Source organism: Oxyura jamaicensis, chromosome 3, assembly GCF_011077185.1.
Source record: "Oxyura jamaicensis isolate SHBP4307 breed ruddy duck chromosome 3, BPBGC_Ojam_1.0, whole genome shotgun sequence".
NCBI classification, from domain to species: domain Eukaryota; kingdom Metazoa; phylum Chordata; class Aves; order Anseriformes; family Anatidae; genus Oxyura; species Oxyura jamaicensis.
The window spans coordinates 49,768,031-49,795,566 of record NC_048895.1 but is presented as its reverse complement, the minus strand read 5'-3'; the positions used below and the strand labels follow the sequence as shown (position 1 = coordinate 49,795,566).

The 27,536-nt window shown below is 35.4% G+C and overlaps 1 protein-coding gene across 2 annotated transcripts in view; it reads right to left on the bottom strand.

Annotated features, from left to right (window-relative positions):
* Nucleotides 1-2,979: 2,979 nt before the first annotated feature.
* Nucleotides 2,980-27,536, bottom strand: part of ADGB (androglobin) — a 113,816-nt gene continuing 89,259 nt past the window's right edge. For both annotated transcript variants that reach the window (XM_035321928.1, XM_035321929.1), the window contains 9 exons: nt 27,289-27,473; nt 21,457-21,653; nt 20,136-20,247; nt 12,041-12,228; nt 10,333-10,488; nt 8,358-8,466; nt 6,086-6,194; nt 4,991-5,174; nt 2,980-3,234 (listed from right to left, as the gene is read on the bottom strand). In XM_035321928.1, coding sequence (XP_035177819.1) covers nt 3,043-3,234; nt 4,991-5,174; nt 6,086-6,194; nt 8,358-8,466; nt 10,333-10,488; nt 12,041-12,228; nt 20,136-20,247; nt 21,457-21,653; nt 27,289-27,473 — 1,432 coding nt within the window. In that variant the 3' untranslated portion in view covers nt 2,980-3,042. The remainder of the gene's footprint in view (nt 3,235-4,990; nt 5,175-6,085; nt 6,195-8,357; nt 8,467-10,332; nt 10,489-12,040; nt 12,229-20,135; nt 20,248-21,456; nt 21,654-27,288; nt 27,474-27,536) is intronic.

Genomic DNA, 27,536 nt, shown 5'->3' with positions numbered 1-27,536 from the left:
AAAAAAAAAAAAAAAAAAAGGAAAAATAAGCTCCCCAAGCCCTCTACTCTGTGACTTGAAGACACCAGGTAACTGGTAAAGTATGCTTTCATGCAGCCATTCCTCCACTGCGCTTCCAAAAATACTGTCATAAAAGATCATGCAATTGTGTCTTGATTCAGAAATGCTTCTCCTATCTATTCTGTTCTGTTAAGGGCTCAACCCCATGTTCCAGTCTTTTGCTGAAGTCCTTTACTGAATAAGAAAGAACATGGTTTAAAACTTATCCTTATACCTTTACCGAATCCAGCCCTGAATGTCCAAGCTGAGCATAAACAGGACCAGTTCTAGAGCTTTTATTACAGGAAACCTAGGGAAAATACAAATGCTTGATGCAATATGATCTCTTTCTTAAAGGAGCAATCTGTAAAAATAGAATTTGAGCAATTTCTTGTACTGAATATAGGCATTAAGTTCCTTTGATATAAAGGATTATTAGGTTTCACAAAATTGCTATGCTTAAAAGCTGTCTTTCTTACTGCTAAAGGGCAAAGGGACAAAAGTGTTTTATCCATGTGAACACACATGGCTTGACTTTGGGGCAACTTGGTCTACAAATTGAAGGCAAAAATCATATCATTTTAAACACAACTGATACTTTTACTTATTTGTTTTTCTTAAAGTACAATACATGATAGCTCCTTAAATTGCTAACAATGACTTCTTTGAAATACAGGCACATTTTATTGTAAATTTTGTTCATCTCTATCCACTAACTTAGCCTGCAATGTAGTACATAATGTAAAGAGCTGTAGTGTTGATGTAAAACTGAGGTTTTAGAAATTTTCATTCATTTCTGGGTCCAATGTTTTTGAATTCTTTGGCAAAATCCAAAAAAAGCCTTTTGACTATCAGGCTCCATTACAATGTAAGTGGATATTTTGGCATTCTGGAATGTGCAGAAGTATTTAATAACATGGCTGCTGTGCTTCTCTTAAAACAGTACATACTCCAAAGTACACGCAATTAAATAGTATGATGATAACTCCCTCATCATACCTGCATTGCTGATTGACAAAAGAGCCACTAAAGACACAGATTCTGACTATGCCACAGAATTTCTTTAAAATAAGGAAATTATGAAGCTTAAGCATTGTGCATAACATCAGAACTAGATTTGATATTTTAGATCTGAGTACACTGTGTCTAAGTTTCAGTCATTTTATAACTGTTGTGATCATGCAGGTTATTAGCTGCAATTTTTGTCATTTAGATGTCGATTATGCTGGCTTCTGGTGTTGGATTGATTTTTACAACAGAATGTCATTATAGCACTTGCAGTGACATCAAGAACAGAACTTCAGCTTGATCTTCCTCTACAGAAGCTCATTAGAGATTCACATAAGAAGACAACCAACACGTGCTATTGCCATGGAAACAGGATGGAATATTATAAAGCAGTGTAGCCCATATTCCAAAATAGAGAGGACAAAGTCAGAGCAATTATAGCACAAGACTGACAGGCTTTTTATTTGCAGCATGTATGGGTCAAAGCGAAAGCTAGCTCCTGTTCTTTGAAATAAAAATCATCAGTGCAATTTTAGGACTCTGTTGTCAATTCCTTATTAGCAAACACAAAAACTCAGTCCAGTGAGTTTATGTTGTATGGGAGGAAGGGGGCTGAATGGAGGCAGAGGCATCACAGCAGGTGTGTAGGTGTGACGATGTACAAAGAACAAACATCACAGACTGATAGAGGAATGAGTCAAGTTTAAGTCAGGCAGTAAGGTGAGCAAAACAGAGGTGAGCAAAACCAGTAGAAGCTGCACATCTGGTACATCATTAAGATGCAGAAGAAAGGCTAGTTTAAAATGCAATGGATATCCAGTATCAGTGGATGGGACACAAAGGATAACATTTCTTGTGAGTTGCATTAAATAGGTAATTCTCAGTTTCCCATGTACCTAGATAATGAAATGGATATATTGTATATATACAACATGTAGGCAGTCAAACTTCCTAGACTTTGGTGTGTGACTACATACAGAAAGTTCTTTAAGCCATTTATAACAGCTCCATCTGGTCTAGAAGGAGATATTTTTTTTTTTTTTTTTTTTTTCCCATTGTAAAAGTTTTGACCGTTCTCTCTTATTACACAGTGCTAGCTAGTATGTATGTATGTATGTATTTATTTATTTATTTTGTATTTGATGACAGTATTAAAAAAATAGGAATTCTACACCAATCAAAGCAAGAGCTGAAGGGAAATATTTTGCACTTTATGCAGAAAGCCTATGGATGCCATTTCATACACACACTGTTTCTACCTTTAAGAAACTTTTTAAAGTTCCAGCTGATGGTTTATTGTAATGACTTTGTGCAAAGTCACCATGGGAAAAATATAGTTAAGGAAAGATAAAGAGAGTAATAAGATTTAAGGGAGCATTCAACAAGCCTTGGCTGTGCCATGAGCTTGCCACTACAGAGAGCTACTGTGAGATTCAAAACCACTTGTGAGAATGATGCCAGATGTGAAAGGGAAAAAATACTACAGTACACAGATAGCTTGTGAGCGTCTACTAAACCAGCCTTCCAATGCCTGTGTAAGAGATGTGGTATGCCACTATTTAATTATTATAAACTCAAAAGTTGTCATCCATTTAAGGAGCTCATTTTTCTGCCATGTTAAATGACTTAAGACAGATAGGTTACATTCACTGTTCCAACTTTGTCTCATTCTTGACTGGCTCCATTTTGTTTGAAAAAACAAGATGAAAGCATGATTTGGGGAGAAAAGTCTGAATGCAATATGGTTTTTTATTGCAAAATGTATTTCCAGTAAAAAGTATAAAATTTAATAGTTCTGAGTACCATTTATGACAAGCAAAATACCAAACACTTTGATAAAAAGAAGAATACTAAATCAATTTTTTGATAACAGCAGTCAGAGAGATAAAATGTGACATACTTGACACAAACACAGGAAAATAGCAACTAGTCTTTCATCTTTGCATATAGATTTTATTTCCCAAAGAGTTAAGTACAATTCAGTAGTACTATCAGCTACTTTCTTTTTCCTAATCCTTTTCCTTGCTTTTTTTTGTGTGCTTCTGGGCTTTTCTTTTCTTGTTCTGTTTGCAGGATTGCTTCTTGAGCTGCCAGTTCTTCACGTTTTCTGCGTTCAACCTCTAGCAGCTTGCTTCTGTATGCTTCCCGAATGCTGTGAACTTGGCCTCGTGCTTCATCTAAGGATGCCTAGCCAAAACCAGACAGCAACACATGAATCTGCATTTCATCACAAGCAACTGCATCCTTTTCATTATATTTCACTTTCTGACTACATAAGTACAGGTAGGACCTCTCTCCTTTTCTTGTTGCCCAGACATGTATTGTTATTGATTTTTCACAGGGACACAGCTATATATCAACCTTTTCACCATGAAGAAAAAAAGAGTAAATTCATGAAAATTCCCCCCCCCCCTTTTTTTAAAAAAAAAAAAAAATTAAACTGTTGGTTTAATAAGCTAATTGTGTGGGAAAAAGATAGGGCAAAAAACTGGTTACACATCTGGGTCTAGTCCTGCTTCTGTTACTTACTGTCTTTGTTGTCAAAAACAAAAACAAAACAGAAACACCTATTTTTCATATTCCACATTAAAAAACAAACAAACAAAACAACAACAACAACAACAAACACACTTAAAACCTAGTTTTCAGAAGTACTGAAATGGTTTAGGAGCTCATGTCTCATTTTCAGAAGAAACTCAAGGAGCCTAAATCACATTGGCCTTCAATGACATTTAGGCCAAGTGGGACTTGGACATTTCTAAAAACTTTTTTCCATTATGTTTCCATCCTGGAAAATGGGGATACATGGAGACCTTTATATAGTTCTCTGCGGTCTACAGATGAAGAAACTGTAAAATTACTAATCAGCACAATATGCATATTTGTAAGTAACAAAGATTACTACGGTGGAACTTCTTAAATGCACATGCTTTCTTGAAAGAGCAGACGAACTACTCTAGAAAAGTTTTCCCTAATAATGTATGTTAGGCATCCAAAATCATAGCAACATCTGAAAATGTGGACACACTGTTATTAGGGATTAGGGATCAATCAGTCACTGGTAGAGGACTATGGCTCCTTGCAGGCTTATATTTAATTAATATAAACAAAGCTGGCTGGGTACTTGTTAAGGAGGTGTTTTCAAGTTATTTCTATTAAACAGTTGGTTTAATCTAAAATTAATTTTACTGTCTCGTAGCCATTTTTAAGAACTCTGAACAGTCACCAGCTGATTGTTAGTGGTTACTGTATCATCACTGTGTGACCACACATTTTGTTCCTGTTGACAATCAAAAGTTAAGCCAATTTTGTTAGAATATTTGAACCAATTTCATGTGTGATGTATTGGTTGAGTTAATCCTAGCAATGAAACCTTCACTAGTGATACCAGATTTATTATTTGTAGCCATGTTTCTTTAAGGATTAACAATTCCAGTTATTTGTTGACATCAGACATATTCCAGGAAGTCTGTGTTCTCTATCTTTGCTATAGGACATATTAGGAGCAACTCACTCCTACATTAATTATCTTGTTCTTTATGACTTTGCAAAACCCCAAAGACAACTCCATAACATTACAAAATAAACAAACAAACAGAGATGCTTTATGTAATGTACATCTGGTCATATATATCAAATGTTCAATTTCTTCTCACTTTAAACTATACTGTTATGGTGATAGTCCTAAAATTCTGTTTTTGCAAATAACTATAACAAGAATATATTAAGAATATTCATGATGTTGTGTAGTACTGTTTGTTTTGTTTGTTTGTTTTCCTATGGACTTTAGTTTTAACCTTTGTCCAAGTGAAATTTCAAACTTGTACAATAATTCTAACTACTGATATGGAATACAAAAGTTTTGAGAATTGTTGATCAAGATATTCATGCTAATGGTGGATATCAGAGTAACAGTTACAGGAACGTAAACTTGAAAACCTACCTGTAGCTTCTCATACATTTCAAGTATATTTTGCTTCAATAAAGCTCTAGCATTTTGCTCTTTTTCTCTTTGCTCCAAAACCAGCTCTCGAAGTTCTCTAAAATGGTTGATTTTTTCCAGTTTATGTATCTCTTGCTGTTGAATGATAGACTCATTTCTTAGCACAGATTCAGACATTGTTTTTCTGATGGAAAAACAAATATATTTATCTCATTTCATATACAGGGTACTGTATATTTTTCGTAATACCTATATGTATATGTTTGGCTTACATAATGTAAAGTAACCATTGTACAGTTAGATATGGTTAAGGAATCACCTTTCCCCATCTTAACACCAATAAGGAAGTGCATTGGTGAGGCACTTGAGCACCTATTTAAAAATATTGGTAAAAATCATGCTCATCTTTGAGCATATGAAAAACTTCTACATGTTACACATTTTTAATTTGCAAGAAATATCTTAGTTTTTTAGAAATATCTTTTAGACATATCTTTTTAGACATATCTTAGAAGTTTTTGGTATTATAATTCATCACTGAAACATTTGTTTGTTTGTGTCCCCTCCCTCCCTCCCTCCCTCCCCCCCTTCCCCCCCATTCATATGGATGCATATGAATTTCCTTTAGGTTTTTATGTCACATTTTCATTACACACAATGCAATAATTCTACTCTTTTGACATGCAACACATTAAAAAAAAAAAAAAAAAGGCAAAAATTATATTAGGATGTAGGAAAGCACTGATTTTCTGATTTTAAAAATATCCATGCCAGGAAAATCAAAGTGGAAAACCATGAAGATACCATCTACACTCTACGTTAACTACTACGTGATTCTGTGCATGCGACATGAAGGACAGGTTAAACATGATCCAGGGTTGTCACAACAACTTTAACAAGTATGTAACAGAATTGTAGCTTACGTCAGTGATGTGAAGAACTAAGTCTAAATTCACATCTATTATATGGCATAAAAATATGGAAGAGATATAAGTGCTTAAACAATTTTATTGCATTTACTAATTCCTATGTATACAAAACCCCTTAGTCTTTCATTTTTGTGTTTCACTGGCATTTTTTTTTGTTGTAGTTTACCTCATGTAAGGACTAAGGTCTGGAGGCTTCCATTTTTTCTGCTGCATTGGTAAACTTAGGTCAATAGCTGCTTGTGATTTTCTCTTTTCTGAGGTAAGAGAAAAAGAACCTACAGCAAAACAGATTAAAACAGTTGTTCAGTTATAGTAGGCAGGTCCATCTAATTTGTAATATAGCTTTTTTCCTCCTCTCTTGGCTCAGCAAAATGAATTATTAATAGAGAATATGGGCTGGAGATGATATAATATTTCTGCATTTTTTACTTCTGGTACTTATGATAGAATCAAAGATGTTAAAAAAAATACTAGAGTGAAATTTGTACATGTATTTTAGCTAAATCAAAATGACTCATGAAGGAGTGTAAATATAAACAAGAATAACCAATTTAAAATGTTTAGAGAATCAATTTTAATAAGCAAGGAATCACTTTCTTTCATAAACAAACAAAATGTCCATAAAAATCTGATTGCTCAGTCTTGGCTATAATTTAAAAAATTATATTATATTCACTTTTGGGCATATGTTTTGTTTGGAAAATAGAAATCTCAAGAAAAAAAGTCCCATGACAATTTAAAATTGTAAGAATGCAATCTTAGAATGTTTTTAACCACATGGATAGTCTATGTGTTATGCTTTAATGTAGCATTCTCACAGTATAGGGATATTAAAAATGTCACTGTGCTGAGCTGTGTTGTGATTATTCCAGCACTTACTTCTTTCAGTTCATCTGGCTGTGGTGGAAAAGCCCATGAAATTTGATGAGATTTAATGATGACTGCAATAGTTTGTTTCCATAAAAGCTCTCTTATTAACCTATTTATTGCATTAATTAATTGAAACATTTAAAGATATTACTAAAATTTTCTCATCAACAATAGGAAAGAGGTTTCTGAGCATTAAAAAAAATAAAAAATAAAAATAAAAAGTAAACCTCTATATTAACATAGACAAATATACCAGCCTTCTCTGTTGGTGTAGGAAAGTGAAACAGAATTCGGAAGTACTTCAGACTGCCCATCAGAAAATTATTCTCTAGAGCCTAAAAATTCTCATTAAGACATGGAACATTATAGAAATGTTCAAGAACATTATTGACTTTTCCCACACCCTAGGGAACTGAACCATAACAACTTAAAGTCACTGGGTTATCACCTCTTTAATTCATGAGACATTGCATTGCACTCCAAATGCTTAGTTTAGAACAAAGAGCCTGGTAGAGAGCTGTTAATTTTGAAGTTCTTACCCAATAAGTTAAATAAAATAATATTTTTTTCAAGTTCTTCTGGAAGGCAAAAAGTAAATAATGATGTATTTTTCAATAGCATAATGTGAAGACTATTTCTGCTGTAAGTTATGAAACATTCCTGGGAGGATTAGTTACCTGTTTGACAAAATACTGATCTTTACAGGTTATGTACTAAGTTTCATACAAATATCCATGGCCAGATATTGTCATAAGGAAACTGAGTATTATTGTTCTTTATTATTCTGATGACCTGATTCATGGCATTATTCTCAGGAGAAGAAAAAAAAAAAAAATAATAATAATAATAAAAAAACTTGCAGCCTTGCGTCTAGCTCAGATTTTCATCATCATCCAATAATTACATGGGAATACAGAGGAAGACCCCATAGAAATTGTCACCACTAAGAAAAATTAGACAGCTCTGAGAAGCTGGTGCTGCTCTGTATGTGTTTTATGCACTTTTTGACACCTCACTTCCAGAGCATTGCCCATGAACATTAACACAAAGAAAATGCGCATTAGAAGTAGTAGTGTCTTAGTGATATGCAATTTCAGCTGCTAAACATTTTAAAAAATATTTCTATACTTATGAGCTCTGGGACCAAACTTGGAATTGAGGAAGTAGGTATTTTCCACTGAACTTCAAAAAACAACAGCTTTATTTAGTGTTGGAATTCTAGCATGGTAGTCCGCAGCTGGAGCAATATAACAATTAAAACAGAGGGGACAGAGAAGATAGAGACTAAGCATGCCACTGTGCATTAAATACGTCTTAAGGAACTCAATAACCTATGCAGAGTGCCTTAAATCCTACTGTTTAATTTCACATTGTACATTAAAACACTGGTTGTGCTACGTACAGGCTATATTTGGGAACCCATAGCAGAAAAATCTGTACTGTGGTGTTTTACACCACATTAATTTTTAGACATTTTTTTCTTTCAAGTGATTAATATCCCTTTATATCTTAAAATTACAATGCTCAAAAATCAAGATGACATGCCTGACAGAAAGTTATACCCTTACCTCTTTCTTCTGATCTGGGTGTTAAATCAGCAATGTCAGTCTCAGCTACAGACTCCTCTGAATCTCTTGCAGCATGCTTATTAATAAACTTCATGCGTTCCTGAAAAGCCTAGAGAACAAAGTTTTAATCCAGATAAGACTTCTATTGCATACTTTAAAACCCAAAGAATTTTCAAAGTAGGAATCTATAAGCAATCAATAGGACAGCAAATCTTTGAATCCAGCACATGTTGAGATACGATGCCAATTTATTATTACTGGTGAGTATATTTCACTGGTTTGATCTATGAAAACATCTTAGTGAGATGGTAGCTCAGCAAAATGGAAAGTAGGCAGCACACTTTGAAGGGTTTGACTCTTCTCAGTTCATACTGTTTATATTTAGTATATATCCCAAATAAGAAAATTATGCTGTCACTAATGCAGCATACAACTCTGCCTGGGTCAGGAAACAGAAAAGATGCTAGGATTCCTATTAAATTAGTCCTGAGACATGGAATATGTACACTAAAGATGCAGTGAACTACTGCAAAACCCCTGACCTCCAGGCAGTTTAAAATACTCTTTGGATTTAAAAAGAAAATCAACCCCTGAAAACAGGATCTCTTTCCTCATAGCTGAACACATGGTCAGAACCCCTCTCACTGCATTTCTTTAGGGAGCTAGTACTTCATCCTAGGAGCTCCTGTAGGCTTGGTGATTTGGGCTTCATCCTGAGGAATGGGATCTATGAGTGCAAACCCTCTCAGGATAAATTATCTTTGATGCTAAGCTTGTCTTTTCAGAAGGTGACTTGGGCTCATCGGGCTTTCTCTTAAGAGCTCAGATTGCCAGAATGAACAGAGGAGCCAAATGTCAGCCTGTAGTCAGGCGTCTAATTCCCTGGGTCAACAAGCCCTGTAATAACAGATGCTGGGGACAGGTGATGAAGAAGAATGGAGAAGAGAAGCTACTTAGAATAGCAGACACCCAAGTTAAACCTTTTTTCATTGTATTACGTACATTACTACTGCATGAAATTTTCATAATCATAGTTGGTTTAGAACATCGCCATAGACCTAAGGAGCTTTTAAAATGGAAGACTTTAGCTGTAATTCAGTTGATTTTCAAAGTGAAAAAAAAAAAAAAAAAAAGGCAATTGTGATAGAAAGGCATTCTGAAGAGTCTATCAAAGTGAGTACATCAAAGTGGCCACATCAAAGTGGAGTCATTTCCAGTTAATTTTAGGATGCAGTGCTTGCATTTTCAGTCCCAGCACAACCAATCAAAACCACAAAGAAATGCATCTCTCCTTAGATCAGAATTTAATAAAATGGTGTCAGAAAATTTTATGAGCTTTGCATACATGGAATAGAAATGAGAAAATCTGCCAGCATAACTGGGAAGGCCCATGAAAGAGGTTTTGCTTCAGAGATGTACCTTTAGCACTGTTGTGTTAAAAGAGCCCAGCTGCATTTGATACATCTGAATTACTATTGCTTCTTCAAAACGGTGAATTAATACAGAGTGGCATGTACAGGCTCATGGGTACCTGCAACCTGGAAGGAATTTGGAAATCCTGGCTGTAGGAGACAATTAGATTGATGATTTGGCCAGGTGCCAGTTCTTCAACAGGAATCTTCCTGGCATGTTTATAGTAATGTATTTCTCACTAGAATCTGTTTGTGCTAAACATTCAGCTTGCCACAAGTGGCAGCTTTGCAGTTGTGTAGAGGTAGCAGGTGTTCTAAGGAGAATCTTTTCTCTGTTCAGTAAAATGGAAACTAAAGTCCCAGTGATCTCAAGAAGCCTAAAGTAGACGATATAGATTCCTGCCCTTTTGATACTTTAGGCTGTGAAAAAATTTCCCGTCTTCCTCCAAGTGGTGAAGAGGAGAGTCCAGAACTTGTGTCTCAGTTTTGGTAACTGCTCAGCCGTCACAACAGCTTTTGCAACTTGTGAAGACACATTACCACAAGGATTGCTCTCTGATTACCTTGACAGCTCTTCCTGGCTCTGCAGACTCCCATGCTTGTTTCATGGCTTTGATCTCATCTGCTCGCTGGGTGTCTTTCTTCACCTCCAGAACTTCTGCCTCTCTCTGCTCACTAACTAGACGTAAAGTCCAGTACGGTTTGTTTAAAGCAGCTTGCTGAAAGTGAAGTACCGTAAACATAATATAATTATCAATATAGATCTATGACCACTATTAGGATGAAGCTACATTTCTGTACCTTTGTAATTGTCACAGCTGGTATACATTATACATCGATAGACTTTGACTTGCATAACTAAACAAACACTGGCTGCCAAAGGAAAGGAGAATTGCTTTGCTACAAGCCCCTCTAAGTTTTTTTTTTTGTTTTTTTTTTTTTTTTAGAAGTCTTATTATTTTTTAACCTTGATTTTTTCTGTAGAAATATATCTTGCTCTATCTCTGTTGGCATCAGATTTTTTCCAATCACTTCCCAAACTCTCTAAACTACTTTAATGCAAGCTTCTCTAGAACCATAGGATGCAAGTAGTGCTCAAAGGGTAGGAGTCTATTCTGCTGTCTGACTAATAAATAAAATACTGTGCTGCACATATTTCTCAAAAGTGTACCATCTCAAGAAGCTTGAAGCCCAAGATTCAGAAGTAGAGGTAGGAGCTCAGCTTTTCTTCAAGACTAGAGGCAGACATCTTCTTAATTAGCAGGTAGTCTCATCTTGAAACCTGCATCTATTTTTGTGACAGACTGAAGAGCACCCAAAAGCTATCATCCCAGCACCTGTAGAATACCCCAACATTGGAGCTGAAGGTAGAAATCTGACACAGCCTGAAGCTGCATCACATTTATGTGGCTGTCTCAAATGCAGCAACTCTGACTGCTCTGGAAGAAGGGTTAAGGCACTGTTCCCAAACTCAGTATGATGAGGTGTGGATATGAATCATAAGGAAGCTTGCTGTGATATAACTTTAGTCAACAAAACAATCCAGTAGAAATTTCTTCACACACACACACACAAAAAAAAAAAAAAAAAAAAAAAAATGGAGATGCTCTTCCACTGAAATACCACCCATGAGGCAGCCAAAAACAAACAAATGGACAAAAAACAGCAAAGGCAATGCTACTAAAGGAAGACCTGCCAGTTTCTTCTTCACCTTATATTAATCTGTTTGCAATCCATAAAGTCAGTTATTACTTTTAAAGCACACATACAGGTTGGTCAACCACAACACATTCAAACTATCCTATCACAGATGAGAAGAATTTGCAAGCAGGTAAGTGTTTTTTTCTGCCAATGTATATCTATAAGTTAATGACAATTGTAACATGTAAGAGAGGAATTAACCTAAGGGGAAAACTTATTTTATCTCCCTGAGGGTCCCATGAAAACCAGTACAAGTGACTCTAATTAGAAATCAAGACAACAAGTTAATGGAATTTAATATACCTTCAGCAGAGACAGAAACTAGATGTCCAAAAGAAACTGCCAGTGGTTGTGTTGCACACAAAGAAATGAGCATATCATATCTCTAAATGCAGGATACCTGTCTTTTACATGTGCAATTCAATCATTCTGGGGTGTAAAGTAAGAAGTTGGAAAAGCAGGGCAGAGAGAAACACATTAAAGTGCTAGTAATTCTGATCAACAGAGCAGAAAATACCTAGCATAAATATTACACTTTCAACAAATCCAAATTCTTAAATTTGTTCTCACCTCATATTCAGGTTGAAATACAAGAGACATAAGTGATCCCTTTTCTTTATTGGACTTGTCCTTTTCTGTCTTCTCAGTTGCTTTCTCTTTTGATTTTCTGGTTGATTTAGGAACACTTGCAGACCTTTGTCCTTCAAGATTATTAAGCGCTGGGGGAAAACTGTGCTCCTCATGTTTTTCACCATGTGCTGTTCACATGTAGTTACGATGCACAATGAATTGAAGGATACCATCATCATCCATAATTGTATTTTCCCCATATAACATACAGGATGGAATAACATAATAGAACAGCAAGAGAAAAGACAAATAAAAGCCAAATAATTAGTTGATACTGTTAAGTACTATACTAACAATTATTGGAATAAGAAATAAACTGTGGACAAAATAACTTTTAAGAATAGACTTGCAAGGTGGAACATATTCTGACAGCCTTGTTTGTTCAAAATGGCACTTGATGGTAATTTTACCAGAGTTCCTGCACTTCTGCCTTGTCAATGGGTCAGTCCAAAAAGGGGATTGTAATCTACAGTATAACATTCTGTTATATTCTTAGTTATTTTATATAGTCTCATACAAACTCTGTCAGTGCAATGCACCTGGTAGGTGAGAAGCTCAAAGTAGTCAAAGCCAACATTCTCACTAACTCATATCCCTGGAAACCTGAAAGAGTGGAAGGGAAGAAGCACACACACAATCAAAACAGACAAATGAACAATCAAACCCCACCCCAAAATGTAAGAAACCTGAAGCAAAGAAACATATTTGAGACGATGCATACTTGGGAAAATTAAAATTATAATTTTGAGGATAATCAGATAAATTTTTGGATTAATTATTTAATCTTCTCAAGTATGTGCTCAATGTATGACCTGTATTTGAAATAAAGATGCTGAGAAATGACATTTGTGACACTTTCATTCTGCACTGTCTTAGCTAGTGGGAGCTATTAACAAGACTTTTTGCATGCCATATTCTTGTTAAAAAAATAAAAAAGGATAAATAGAATACAATACAATACAGATTTAATAGCATTGGAACAAGTCAAGTGAAACAAGCTGGACTGGATCCACAACACTATAAGATAAAAGATCAGTGTCTGAAATCTCTGTCTCACCCCACATTCATAGTGCTTGAAACATAAGACAATGGCTGAAAACCTAGATTTGATCAATTCAATCAAACAGGCAATTTCTCTTCAAAAAAGAGGAAATGGGTAACTGTTTCAGAGTCTGAAAATAATAACATGGCACCTTTCACTTAATGCTATGCTTTTCTAATTTCTTTCCATGGAGGGCAAATCAAAGTGCTGCTTGATTTGCTCCAAAGTCTACTAAGATATTCCACTGGCTCTAATGAGCATTGGATCAGATCTGCAATGCCGTGGCTGAGTTTATATGGAAATATAAAATGTAAATTTGAAATTTATACAAGCATATTTATAACATACATGTAGTAACTACACATATAGACATATAATATATATATATGTATATTAAATATTATATGTGTTTATATATAAATTACATTACGTTCTCCTCATGCTACTTAAATAATGTACAATGGTACCAAAGTGCTAAGCACAAATTGATTCAATGCAAACAAAACATGCATTAAAAAAGGAAAGCAAAAGTTAAAGCAGTCTCTACAAATATTGAAGCTACTAAAACAACTCCAGAGGAAATGCAAATATAAAATAGTGATGATGTTATTTGAAGTTATATCATTACACAAGTGTCTTTCCATTTAATTTCACGTTATCATAACATATCAGCACCATAAATCAGACTAGTGCACATGCATTATTCAGTGAATTATTAATTTTTAAAGATAAGTTATTTATTGTTTATGGAAACACCAAGAGACATTCAGTGTCATTAGCTAAATCATATCAGACAAAAACTATCTATGGCATTGGATAACACAAGCTTTGTCTGGCTGCTATAAAGATTTTACAACTCTGAAATTTACTATTTTGATGCTCTGGATTTAATTACTAACTTCTCAATGTATATCACATGTGAGCATATGAGATGAGAGGACTAAAATGAGCTATCCTGTAAGCTACCAGTAGATTGTGTTGTCCATGTTTCCTCAGCAGATTTCACTGATTTGGGGATCATCCTCCAGAAATTCCTGGAGTGGGCACTGACTGCAGTTCAGCAATACAGCTTGCAGACCACTCAGGCTGTAAGGGAGAATGTGAGTGGCTCCTTGGGGCTTTTCCCAAGGCCAAAACTAGGCAAATGTTTTGCACTGGGGTGCAATAAATAGAAAAAGAATACAGAAAGTAAAAAGCCATGTCTGAATTTCAGCTGACAACAGATGCACTAGTCATCAAAAACTCTCAGTGGCAGTTACTGTATATGTATGGCACACACAAAAGTTTGGGCATCACACCAATTGACAGTGATGACAAACAGCTGGTAGCAACTTTTGAAATTATCTTCTCTAGAACTTTACAATCATTTGTCAGAGATTCATTTACTCTAATGCCAGAAGAGACCTTAGTGACCATCCAGTCTCATGTCCTGTCTATGACAAGCTAAATAATTACACAAAAGGATTCCTGTCTGAAACTCATAACTTCTGATTGATACAAATACTTTCTTTTTAGGAATGGTAAGCAGTTATTCTCGATTTGCAAAATTAAAATGACAGAGAACATATCTTGTTCATAGGTAGAATACAAAGGATTCTTCAGAAGTTTTTCTTGAGAACATATCATGCTCCCACATGCTGTAAGCATTTAGTGGGACTATACAGTAGTTAACAGAAAGGACTGTTGTCCCAGACTTTTAGATTTAGCTGGAGAATGACTGAGAATCTCATCTGTTGCTTTTCCTGTCTCTGACTAGACCCTGGAAAGGATTCTGGACAGATAGCAATGTCAAGGATTGTTTAAAGTTGGGCTCGTCCAGACACTTAAGTTGCAGTAAAGCTGCACCAGAACAGAAGCAAACCACCAATACAGTTGCAGTAGTATGGGGAGGTTAAAGCATGGCTTAGTTGAGTACAGGTCTTAAAACTGTAGCGCCATCATGTATTCTCAGTGGTCTATTTTTTTTTTTTTTTTTTTTTAACCTGCTTCATCAAACACCAGGGAAGTGATCACTTACTATGGACAGACAAGATGGGAAAGAGATGGAGAAAGGAACATCCTGCTAAACTTCTCACAAAATTCTGCCCCAGAATGAGACAGCAAGTTCTCCTGCAGGAAGACAGAACAAGTGCAAGAAACTTTCGCTGCTCTGGTGGAAAAAAACAAAAGGTAATATTCCAAAGGATATTGCCTTTCCTGCCTTTTCACACCTACCTCTACTACCTGGTTTGGGCAATCAATCTCACTCTACTATGCTAGTTTGATAGACAGATATCTCTAGTTGACAGCTGAAACTGATGAGTTAACTTGGGCAATATCTGAAATATGTGTTGCAGTCAGTATTCAGCCCACACTGATGATTCAGCTTTGGGTTGCTACAGTTGCACAATAAAACATCTGCTCTTACTTCAACAAAAGTAATTCTAATTTCTGATTACTTGGGTTATTCTGGCTAATACTTTTTATTGTTTCACTTGTGCAAAGTGTTATTTAATAAAACATTTTATAAGATGTTATAGTATAATAAATACGACTATATATTAGTCATGAAATAACTTTTGCTAACAGTTCTACTTGCAAATATTGTCAAACTTCAGTATTAAGGATTATGAAGAAAGAAAAGGATAACAAACAACAAAGACAAAATAAAAAATCATCACAACACCTGTGTGCTGGAAAACTTTCTTTCTTCAAAAATGTTCCTAACATACATTTAATACCAATGAGTAGTATGAGTCTTCTAAACAGAGACTAGTTTAAAAAAAAACTGGTAAATGGTGATACAAAGCAGTAATACTCTTTGCAATGATGAATGAGCTTTAATACAAAACTAACTCCAGATGGCACTGTTGCCTTACATGAAAAAGTGGTACCTGAAATTGTGATTTGTTGCAAGAATTTTCCACCTGGCTCACTGCAGCTTTCTTAAAAATCATATGGTGAGAGGATATCTTTTTGCCTAAGCACCAACATTGCTATTATATGAATTGTGTGTTTGACAAGTGGTGCTGGCAGCCTGAGATGGTAAATCTCAGTTTTCAAATTGCTTTAATTTGAAGAGCAAATTGCTTTAATTTGAAAACTGGTTCACCATCAGAAAAATATTTAGAGATTAAATATTTTTTACATCGAAATACCTATTTATACTAAGCACTCTAGTTAAATATTGCTGTTAATAGGGGTACATAAAATAAATGCTAAGTAGTAAATACAGGAACTGTTGGTATGTGTTGTTTTTTAAACTGTTGGTGGCTTGGGCAATCTAGTTTTTATTCCATGAGAACACAATCAATTGGTATTCTTATATAAATAGAAACACATAGTTAATCTGAACTGTGAAATAGGTTTTGGTTACTTTGAGAGGCACCAATTATTGGAGGACAGAGAAATCTCTATTTAAAGAGAATCCGAATAGAAAATTCTCATTAACGCTGACTGTGACTTGACTCTGGTTGACTATAAATGAGCCAAGATATCAGCTAAAATGGAGAAGGGAAGTTATGACTGGAGTATGACTGGAGTTATGACTGCCACCAGGAACTGAACATGAGACTATTCAAGTTAATGACAACTTTCAGTAGTATCAGCTGAAAACTAGCAAAAAAAAAAAAAAAATCAGGAGATTGTGACCTCCTTTGACCCACAGTTTTACAGACCATGGTGGCAGCTGTAGGAAAGGATCGAGACCAGAAGCATGGCTGGTATGTTAAAAACAAGCTGTAGCCAACTCAGAAGCTTAACACAATGCAAGAAAATGCAATTTTGTGAAGAATGCAACAAACTAAGAGGGTGAAATAACAACTAAAATAGTTGTCTGTGCATCCATCTGTAAGGCATAACCTCTCATATAGTATTGTGTTCTTGATACAGTGTAATCTGCCCCATTTTCAACTCAAGCAGATATAACTTTCCATATGAAAATGTCAGATATCAATCCACATTTCAGAGGCATAAACTCTGAATTTACAAGTTATGAAACTGGTACTCTGTCAGCTGTGGTGACTAACGAATAATAAATCTACTACTGTCTAAACTGAAATTGAATTCATGAGCTTGCAAGCAGAGGTTGACCTAAAGATATTATAGTGGGAGATGCTTTCTACAGATATTGAGACAGCTAATGGGATTTATAAACAAATACAATGCATCTTCAATTTGAAACAATTGTCAACAAAGCAACTAGAAAATTGAAATAAAAGATTTTCATTTTGGCCATTTAGTAGAATTTTACGTACATGCTGATGCAGTTAACATTTAGATGGTATCTTGTTTGGCTGTATTAGGTAATATAAATCTTGTGCTTTCTTACAACATATTATAAGGTCAATATTACTCTGCAAGCATTACTCTAACATCTTAACAGAAAGATGCCTTCAGACTCTAATCAGTGATGAAATTTCACCAAATATATTCTACACATCAACTAGCAGTATAAATAGCTACCACTGAGCCCAGAAGTACTGCATATATGCAGTGTGGATTTTATTCATCTATGACCTAATCAAAAATTGAAATTTCACTGTTTTCACTGAACTTCTATATCCTGTTAACTGCATGGTGATCTTCATTCAGAGCGACAGTTTACTAGATTACAACAGGTGGGACTAATGTGAACTCTTCTAAATGAAATACAACAAGGAAGTGCAATAAATTTCCTTGGTACCTGTGGGAATCTGGGTTGGAGGCAGAAGAATACCAGAAACCAAAAGAAATATTCCCTCTAACAAGAGATTCAAGTAGTAGCTCCAGAATTAAGACTATAATGGAGGTAAAAAGATGCTAGAAGCCTGGTGACAAAACAAACCTCTAAACAGCATTTTTGAGAGAAAATATTCACACATATTACTGCTGATAAACTGAAATCCGTGGTAGCTTTAAGCTTTTTGTTTGTAAGAATGCCTAATAAATTATGCTTTGATATTAGACTACCTTGAACTATAAGAGACATTCACAAGTAAATGGACTGACACATTCAAACTTTAAAGAAAAAAAATATATAAAAATCTGTAACATCCCATTTCATTTGTAGCTTCTCTAACCAGTAAGTACATCTATATGGGGTTAGATTGATAAAAGCTCATCTGCACACCCACAAAATAGCTCAGAGACAGTGGCAGGAGGGGGAGCCCAAAAAAATACCCTGCTGAGCTACTCCCAAATCAGTCTCAGAAGCCATCAGCCCCAAATTCAGGATTTCTGAGGAAGACCCTGTCCAGGCTCCTCCTAAGAGCTGTCCAGGCATGGAACCCATGACAATGACACATGCGGAGCAGCTATCCAGATCACTTTTCCCATTTCAGGTGGTTGCAGCCTGGGGGTTGGATGCATTACAGGATGTGGGGAAAAAAAGCAGTTTGTTATCCTAGAGGAGTTATCATGGAATATTTAAGGGAGGAACCAAAATTGGATAAAGGGATGGATTTGGGTGATTTGGGGAGGAACAAGAGTGGGAAAATAGAGAAAGAGGTTAAAAATTGACAGCTACATGTCAACAGTTTGTTGTTCAGCACTCTTGTCCAAATGTGCCTTGTGCCTGAGCTGTGCAGTCTGTCCTGTCTTCTTACTGAATTCCTTTCTAACTCTTTCCTGGGTTGATTCCATGTACATGTGTACAGATGGGAGTGTAACTGGAGCCAGACCATGGGTCAGAGGGCCCATCTGTCTGCAGTGCAGCAACTAGAGTGTTGGTGTGCAAGCAAGCATGTAATTGCTAGATATGATCAGCCTGAACCAGTGAGTGAATAGACAAACTGGGCTGGGAGCAAGGGGGTGCATGGGTCTCTAAGGGCCAGTTCTGGATGCCGGAGAGCCTGTGCACAGCTACTGGAAACTGGGATGACCTGGCCAGCTGCATGTGTGTGCACACTACAGTCTGTACCAGCAACTGGTGTACAGCTGCAGCCTCAAGGGTATGTATTTTCATATGTCAGCAGCTGGAGAGGCTGGGATCCAGGGACCAGACTAGATGTCTAAGTGCAATTGCTGGAAAGATCCACCTTATATATGTATAGTCTCACTAGACTTCAATTCTGTCCAGATAGAGAAGGGAGCAGGATGAGGCCATTGGTGCTGCCTGTGTTCATGTGAGCACTCTGAGCGCCTGTCCATGATCTGTATGCTTAGCCATGTGTATATATATATATGTAGTTTCCATATGTTCTGAGTGCACATGTCTGCTGGGAATATAACTTCAGCCTCCCTACCTGTTGGACCTGGCAACAGGGAGCTACAGCAGCCTCAATCCAGCTGCTGGATCCAGCAAGACATATCTTCATTTACAATATTTAGGGTTTAAAATATTCAGTACCAGTGGTAAAAGAAGAAAATATGAGACATTTGTATAATTTCTAAGATACTTACTAATATTCTAACTACTTTTAATATGTGTTGTTTTTTATGTCCCTTAAAAAGAAAAGTGAAGGGGGGGAGGGAGGGGAGGGAAGGTTGTGGAATATTTATGCAATTTCTCCACCCCCTTCCTGGCTAGAATACAAAGCATATTCTTGGGACCTGTCCCAGTATTGTCTCCTGCCTGAATTCTTCCCCTGGCAGTACAGAAGTAATACATATCCTGAAAACAGGCCTTTTGTCCCTTCCTGTTAGTGCATTTTCTTAAATTATTAGCAGGCATGCATCTCCACTTTCAGTAGAAACTTCTATATTTGGACTGAGTTTGTCATGACATTGTGCCACTTCATTGGTCTCTCAGACATGCTTTGGCAACTGTTCTAGAACCCTACCTAAAGTTGAGCCCTAAGAAGCTCAGGTAAGTTTTGCAGAGTACCCTCTGATTTCTCTATCATTTTTGAATTGAAGATAGGAATCACACAGCTAAACTCCAGTTCTATAAGCCTCAGAGCAAAGAGATTATTGCTTAATTTTTTCACTCAGTGAATAAAAGAAATATCATATGGTCTTGGCTTTTAGCAATATACATTTAAAAAAATCAGTAATATAAAGCATCTAACTAAATATGTATTAAGGGTGACGTACCTTTGATTTCATTTTTCTCCATTTCTTTCAGTGTCTGAACAAACAGCAACTGACTCTCTGTAAGTGGCCAACTATTATATAACACCAATGCCTGTATGATATACCTGTGAGACTGTGAAAGTAAATGCAATATGTTAACATGCTGAGGACATAACTACAGAAAGTATTTTAAAACCCTGTAGGCTAGTAAAGTAGCAGCCATTGAACTCAGCAAATGAAACACATGATTAATTTACAAGCTTGCACATTACAGTATTCACAAGAAGCTTAAAAAATTAGTGTTAATTCCACAGATTTTATTTTAATTCCTGTGAAATTAAACAATTACTCATGTGTTTAATGAACTGAAACTAAAATGGGCTATACAATAAGGAGCTACATTCCATTAAGTTTCCATGTTACTTTCCTGTGTATGCCATGTGCTAAGACAAAGAAGTCTGTCTTTCATTTTAAGACCTACTACAGAGCTTTGAGCACTAAAACCAGCATTCAATAATGTCACAAAGTGAGGTGGAGATAGCAGGGTCAGTGGGTTGTCTGAAACATTATTTACACTGAACAGGAAATTATTCCAATATATTTTTTTAATTGTTTTAAAGCCAGTATTGGGTCAAAGAAACAGTACTGGAAATTATTATCAATTATTTTTGTTTTCTTAGAATATTCTGTTGCAGTTTAACTAAATTATCAGGAAGAAACCATAGAGAAACACATGGAAACAGAGAAACAAGTAGTGCTTGAGGAACAAAATATTATTTTCTAAGAAAAGCAACTAATACTAGGTGAAGTTAAGAGAAGTTCACAATTTTGTCATCCTTCTCTAAGCAACTCTAGGCCAAAGAAGCAGATGTGTGTGTTACTAAAGCATTCAGCTGACTGGCAACTGGTGCTTCTCTAGCAGAAGTAATAAAGTTGGCCTTTTCTTACATCACATGTCAAAGATAAGTCGCATTGAAGCATCAGAAGTTTAACTTGTTACCAGTATTTTTTGTCTCTTAGCTGCAAGCCACGTTATATTTGAATTAAACTTGGTATGTGAAGAATGCCTGATGTGATAAATGATTAAATGAACACATTTCACACCTGAGGACTAAATACAACTGCCTCCTTGATTTGAAAACAAAAACGACCCCTTGTTAGTTGGTTATGCATATAGGTGCATTATCCTTTCTCCACAGCCTCACTCAGAATCTAACAACAATCTTAATTTTGGTTTCCTCATTCATGCCTCGGGATATCAGATCTCCACATGCACTAAAAGAATTATCAATACCTCTTCACTCAATTCCCCACTAAATTCCAGTAATTTGAAATCTCTTACTTGTTGTGGACTTCTATTACTATTTTCAAAGTTTTCGAAGAGGAGAGATTCTTCTTCTAATGTAAATAAATCTTTTAAAGATCCTGGCTTGAAAGAAGCTTTGGTATCCTTTGGAGTTGCAATATGACCTTTTTTTTTTAATCCTCCAGTTTCTGAATCCTTCTTTGTAATGCTTTGAATAATCTGGGTTTTACTTCCTGCAAGTTGATTAAAAATGTGTTAATTTCCAGAAATTCTGTGAACTACTAGTATAAAGTAAACAGATGCTCCCAGAAACTATACAAAATAATTACTACTATAGTCATTTTTCTCATGCTGCATTGTAATCATCAGGTTCCAATTAAAGTTATGCTTATTATCCTGATTTCATACTGCATACAAATAATGAACCCCTTCATAGTAAGAAATTTGAAAGACTGTATAACTAACTGCTGTTACTCTTTATAAAAAATCTTATAATTTTTTTCCCTGCAAAATCCAAAATTATGTATATATTACATAATATGGATAGCCTCGTACTCTATATAATGGATACCCAATTAACCTAATTTAATAAATTGTGTGCATTTGCAGAAGAAGGGGAGAGATGCATTTGCCACAGTTCTGGCAATTGCTAGCCTTATAGAAGTCTCTTACATCAGCCTGACACAGATGACAGCTCAAACAAAGCCAGTCTTGAAAAGAGGTATAGAACTATTTGTGATCTACCTTTTATAAAGTTATACCCTGATCTCTTACAGGAGGTATTAATGTGGAAAAACTGTGAAACTGGGAATGTGCTAAGTAAAGGCTATTACAGAAGTACTGGTCCAGAAAATTTAAACCTGTGCACATTCACACAAAAGGAAAATCCTTCAAAAGGGAAGTGTGCAAGAGTAGGTAATTCTTTCTCAGGCTAAAGAAGTCAAGACTACTCTGGAATTTATGTGAAACTTGTACCCACGTCTTGTGACAGATGGAAGAAAAATATAACCCTAGGAATTCTGAATGCAGGTGAAAATGAATAGCACTAGTTTAATACTCAGTCTGACATTCTGAAGTCTCTGAGACATATACAGAGAAATCTCATTGTTACATATACTCTCGTGTTTGTTTCTGTTTTATCCTTCCATAACTTTAGTCTGTGTTTTCAAATGTGTAATCTCAGAGAAAGATTTGAGAGAAAGTATTATTTTCTACTGTAAAGAAACAATTCAGACTGCAAACGGAAGAATAGTTCTGCACAGACTTTTTCTGATTGGATAACTTGCCTTGAGGTTACCATTAGCAACATTTGTATTAGAGTTTGTAATAAGGAATGATCTTCAATGTGTGCTTCATGAGCGCTGTCATCAAGAAATAGTGCAAAGAATTTATCAAAAGGTATCTTTAAAGTAGTGAAGCCAAATAAATGTACTCCTTGTAGCCAACAGAGATGAGCTCCTCTGCAGTGAGTGGTTTCTAGGTTTTAGGAGCTCTGCAGCTGTCCTCTGGAGCTACCTCTAACTCGTATAGTAAATAGGATTCAAGGGAGGTGATATCCTTTAGGCTGTAATTAGCTTTCAGGAATGCCTCAATGTCCTCTTCTTCTCACTCTCCTAAACCTGAATAGCATAAGCATTCAATAATTCTATAATAGTTTGCCAAGAGGATGATCCTACCATGACGATAACTCAATTTAGAATGATGTAGTCCTACATGAGACCACACGCTGGCCGGAAAATTCCCTGAAAAGCATACACAAGCAAAATAACACTTCTAGCCATTATCACCAGGTGGTGCTGTTACACCAAATTACTTTTCCTCTTGCATATCTATCTGTTCATCTCGTTTTTTGTAAGCAAAGTTCTGACTAGAAGGAATTCATACCTACTCTTTGATTCGACAGTGCCTTCTGGAAAAACTTAAACAAAAAAACAACAAGAAAAAACAAAACAAACAACAACAACAACAACAAAAACACAAGTGGATACCAATAGTGTGAATCTTGTATTGTATGTCCATTGTACAAATCCCTAACTGAATTTTGCATCAGTATGTATGGAGGTTCCAATGCTGTTATTGTACAGGACATAATTTCCTAAAACTTCTAACAACAGCAAAGAAACATGCTTTTACAATGCTATAAATTGCACCTACACACACTCAGCAGGTTGGCTAATGTGATGCTGTCACACTTGTACTGTGTACATTTCATAATCTTTTTTTTTTGTTTTGATTCTCTGAAAGATTTGGAACATTTTCACAAAAGGTGGACTTTGTAATATATAGAATGCCTATATTTTTGAAGAGAACTTGAACGTTAAAGCACATGGTCTAGTATTGTAAAAATGCTACTAATAATAATCTGCAAATAGTCACTGCCTCACAGTTTCTCCTTCCAAATGATGCATCTCTGCATACTCACACGCACTTAAATGGCATCATAATATTCATTTCACTTTCAAATACATTATAAAATCATACAAACATACAATTCATAAAAAATGTCATTACTACTTTTTTTTCCAGTTAGAATTCAGTGGCTCCGTTTCTGAATATGAACCTGAAATGACAACACTACTATTTTCAAGCATGTTACTGTAACTGATATCTCTTAGTCTTTCTTATGTGCTGAAATAAAAGCCTAATGTGTGTGTATGATTTCTGAGGATATTTTGTAAAGTTCCTCCTGTCTCTGTCCCCTGCTTGCAGTGGCAAAGACAAAAATGTCCCTGTTAATTATTCTGCTCCATCATCTCCCTTCCCACATCAGCTGGAATCCATTTCTCTTCTCTTTCTCCTGATAGTGCCTTTCAAATTATTCCAGTCTTCAGACTATGATCTTTGTCAACAAGCTGGTTTCCTGAAGGAATTTTTTTCTTCACATTACTAAGGGTAACTTGGCAATTTATTTCAAGTATTTGTAGTGTTGGTCCTAATCTCAGCTATCCTATACCTTTTCTACTTCTATTTTCACCAGTTTACTGTTAAATTTACTAAACCATTCCCACATCCAAAAGCAGTAATCAAAGCAACCGTTGATTACCATGGTAATTCAGTCCCAGTATCATGATGGTCTCTCCATGACTTCCTGTAAATACTTATATTGTCATCTGATGAATTACATTTTAAGAGCATATTCTCTGTAGTATTTAATTTTGCTTTATTGGAAATAGCAATATGCATGTTTCATAAACATGAAGAAATTAGTTAATTTTCCCATACAGCATTGGAAATTTAGATTTTATTTATTTATTTTTTTTTTAAAAAAAAGCATCAAGTTGCAGAATTACACAGTTCAAAATAGTGAAGATGAACACATGAAATACAATGCTATTTTGGGCTTTAGCAAAGCAATAATCTCGTATCTGTACAATTTGTCTTTGCCTTAGGATCTGAATATGCTCAAACAGGCAGAAGCTGATTGATTTACAGAAGACTCATTGTTTAAAATTCTTCATAAAAGGATTTAAGAATTTAATCTTACAACACTGGTGCATAGTGGTGTACATGGAGAGTACAGTAGCTGACTTGATTGCTTATAAACAATTGCTTTGTCTAAGTGAATTTGTAACTATAAAACTACATATAACTATATGTATATGTAACTATAAAACTATGGATGTAGTGGAAAATTCAAAATATTATGCAATATTACTAGTAAAATTGAAATGTCTTAATAAGTGAAGTGTATATAAAACAAACAAATTAAGATTAGGCAAAAAATAAGACGTCACAACAGTAGCTGATCTCAAATCTGCTAGATATAATAAATGTAGCAGAAATATGTAGAACATGCATCATTTACGTTAAAAATGGCCTAAGTTTTGCAGAGACAATTGTAGAAAATGCACCTAAGAATCATGTACCTCATTAAGTTGTATTTATTGCTTCTGAACAGAAAAATTAAGCACCACTTAGAACTCAAATGTCAATCAACTGGGTGAACATAATTTTAGATGACAAAACCTTTCATTACAGTTTCTTTTCTAGCTTCTTGAATACCCCAGCCCTAATGTTATCAAACAATAAAAATGCCAGTAACAAACAACTGTTACCTGATCATAGCTCTTGAACACTGAGTTTGGCAAAATTTAAACTTCTGAAAGCCTGGAATTGAAGCATTAAAGAGGACACCTAGGTAAGATAACTATGCTCTCCAGAGTGTTCAGGAAGTTGTCTTACTCCATCATAGGGATGAAAGTAAAGTGTTACTATAATATCAAACTGAAGGTTGTCTCTATTCAGTCTGGTTGGAAATGAGTACCTGCTCAGTTGTACATAATATCCAAGCATACTGGATTAATTTTGCATCATGAAGAAAAAAGGGAAGGAAAAAAAATACAACACATGAGACTTTGCCCCTATCACAGGACCAGTGAATGACAGAGACTGGAAGAAACCTCTAGAAATTATCTATTTCAAATCCCCTTCTCAAAGCAGGGTCAGGTGGAACAGGTTGCTCACAGCCACTTCCAGTTGTGGTTGGATTATGTCCAAGATGAAGACTCCAAAACATCTCTCAGCAACCTGTTCCAATCTTTGACTGCTCTAAGAGCAAAAACAAAATAAAAGCTTTTATAATGCTTACTTTTCCATTTCTATATTTCAGTTTGTGCCCCCTGCCTCTTGTCTTGTGAATGGGCACCACTGAGAAGAGCCTAGCTTTATTTTCTTTCTCTCCCTGTCCCCTACCCTAGGTATTTATATGCTACCAGCTTTGGACACAGAGTATATATTCACAATGTTGGTTTGCTGGATTGCACAGAGTCGGTTTTAATTAATGCCCTCTGGATTTATGTTAGGGACAATAACTAGTTCCAAAGCATTTGAGCAAATATGTGAATTTTAACATATTTATGAAAGATGACCTTTGTACACAGACCAGTTCTCACCATGAACAAGAGCTAAGTTGACAAGACTGCAATATAATGAACAGCAATAAAATTTAATTAAAAAATATATTAAAAAAAAAAAAGAAAGAAGAAAGTACATCTTTAGTGAATAAACTTCAGGCAAAAAATGAGTGGAGTGGTGGGTGTTTATTTCAAATAAATTTGGGCTAAAAGAAATTTTGTTTAAATTCATATGCTCCCATAAGGGAAAACTTCCTCAGTATCTCGCTTGCTGTCATAAAGAGCTGACAATATGAACATTTAATAAATTTGCAAGTCTTGGGCAAGTATTTTTTCCTTCAGTGACTTCCATTTCCATGATGATCATTATGTAGCTGTTGTAGAGGCAGAGTCAAAACCAGACAGTATTTATCATTAAGAAAATCTCATTTATTCAAGAGTCTTTTTGCTTGTACCCTGGCTTATATGATGGATAAAAAGCCAGTAATATGTGTGCTTCTGCTAAACGGAGTGATGCTCAAGATGGTGCATTCAAATGATAGGGTTCAGTATAATCTATGAATATTCCACCATGTACTGTAACTTGGGCATCAGTTTCTTAACAAAAACAAATCACTGAACTTTCAGATCAAACAAAGGCAAGATCTTGAAAAGAAAGTATATTTCAGTTCTCAAGGACAAGGAAAGCATATGCATGATATTTTCAGAACTGAGAAACTACTTCAATTATTCAGTCAATTCTACTTAGTTACAAAATAAGGCCAAGCCCCAGAAGACTAATATAAGGATGGACATCTTATTTCAATCAATTGTTTTGGTATCTCTCCTTGTTGCTGAGGGACAAGGATTCCTACTCATTGCTCAAGAATACAGCTGATTTCACACAATCACAAAACCACTAGGGATTTTATGAAAAAGTGGGGGAAAATTCTATTTTCTGTGGTTATCTAAAGTTACTGTAAGAATATATATGCCGTAGTGAATAAAACTGTCAAATACTGAATACAATACTCACCATTGGAACTCAAATGTGTTTCATTACTCAAGAAATTAAAAGCAGGAATGACTGCATGGCCCTTTCCAGTGACACTCACAATTTCTTCCTCATTATCTAGGACTTGTAGTTTAAAGAACACATCTGGTTTAGAGGTTTGTACTTGCACTGTGATAATATGTGATGCTGTGACTTTTACTAAATACCTAAGGAAGAAGAAACAAAACAAAACAAAACACAGAATTATCTGATCTTTTTTTTTTTTTTTT